The following is a 1,564-nucleotide window of genomic DNA, read 5'->3' as shown; positions in this document are numbered from 1 at the left end:
CCCTGATGACCCCTTGGGGACACTTTGGGGACCCTTTGGGGACACCTTGGGGACACTTTGAGGACACCTTTGAGGACACTCTGGGGACATTTTGGGGACACTTTGGGGACATTTTAAGGACACTCTGGGGACACCCTTTGAGGACACCCTGAGGACACTCTGGGGACACTTTGGGGACACTTTGGGGCCATTTTGGGGACCCTTTGGGGACATTTTAGGGACACTTTGAGAACACTTTGAGGACATTTTGGGGACACCCTGAGGACACTGAAGACATTTTGGGGACACTTTGGGGACATTTTGAGGACACCTTGGGGACACTTTGGGGACCCCCTTTGGGGACCCTTTGGGGACCCTTTGGGGCCATTTTGGGGACCCCTTGGGGCCATTTTGGGGACCCTTTGGGGCCATTTTGGGGACACCCTTTGAGGACATTCTGGAGACACTTTGGGGACATTTTGGGGACCCTTTGGGGCCACCTTGGGGACCCTTTGGGGACCCTTTGGGGACACTCTGGGGACCCTTTGGGGCCATTTTGGGGCCATTTTGGGGCGGCTGACCTGTGGAAGTGCTCCGGCAGCAGCTGCGGCCCCACCCCCAGGGCCTCCAACACCTCCCGGCGCAGCCGAAGGAGCCGCTCGGAGTCCTCGGAGCCGCTCCCGGGACACGGATCCCGGCCCTGCTCCGAGCGGAATGTCAGGAGAACTGGGGGAAAAATGGGAAAAATGGGAATTACAGGGGGAATGGGAACGCTGGGATCACCAACACTGCCCCAGGACACGGATCACAGCCCTGCTCCGAGCGGAACCGGAGCAGAACTGGGGGAAAATGGGAAAAATGGGAATTACAGAGGGAAAAATGGGAATTACAGAGGGAAAAATGGGAATTACAGGGGGAATGGGAACGCTGGGATCACCAACACTGCCCCGGGACACGGATCCCGGCCCTGCTCCGAGCGGAATGTCAGCAGGACTGGGAATTACAGAGGGAAAAATGGGAATTACAGAGGGAAAAATGGGAATTACAGAGGGAAAAATGGGAATTACAGGGGGGAAAATGGGAATTACAGGGGGAATGGGAACGCTGGGATCACCAACACTGCCCCGGGACACGGATCACGGCCCTGCTCCGAGCGGAACCTCAGGAGAACTGGGAATTACAGAGGGAAAAATGGGAATTACTGAGGGGAAAATGGGAATTACAGGGGGGAAAATGGGAATTACAGGGGGAATGGGAACGCTGGGATCACCAACACTGCCCCTGGGACACGGATCCCGTGGAATTTCAGGGAAGGTGATGAAACACCCCCAGGACATGGGAAAAGTGGGAATGGAGGGTTTTTTTCCCGGGAATTCACCTCGGAGCAGGAAGTAAACAGACCCTTCCCAAGGGAACATTGAGCTCTTCCCAGGGGCAAACCCGGATTATCCAGGGGAGGAAGAAAATTCCACTCACAGGATTTTAGGGAAGGGGATGAAACACCCTCAGGACGTGGGAAAAGTGGGAAGGGAGGGGGTTTTTCCCGGGAATTCACCTCGGAGCAGGAAGTAGTTGGGCCCTTCCC

At 56.1% G+C, this 1,564-nt stretch overlaps 1 protein-coding gene across 1 annotated transcript in view; it reads right to left on the bottom strand.

The window, feature by feature from the left end:
- Positions 1–560: 560 nt before the first annotated feature.
- Positions 561–1,564, bottom strand: part of SAE1 (SUMO1 activating enzyme subunit 1) — a gene marked incomplete at its 3' end in the record, with an annotated part of 10,314 nt that continues 9,310 nt past the window's right edge. The window contains exon 9 of the mRNA XM_029959802.1: positions 561–784. Within this exon, the coding sequence (XP_029815662.1) occupies positions 561–784 (224 nt within the window). The remainder of the gene's footprint in view (positions 785–1,564) is intronic.

This window comes from Manacus vitellinus, unplaced genomic scaffold (genome assembly GCF_001715985.3).
Source record: "Manacus vitellinus isolate BGI_N305 unplaced genomic scaffold, ASM171598v3 scaffold_225_pilon, whole genome shotgun sequence".
Classification (NCBI taxonomy): Eukaryota; Metazoa; Chordata; class Aves; order Passeriformes; family Pipridae; genus Manacus; species Manacus vitellinus.
This window is presented reverse-complemented; position numbering and strand designations above follow the sequence as displayed.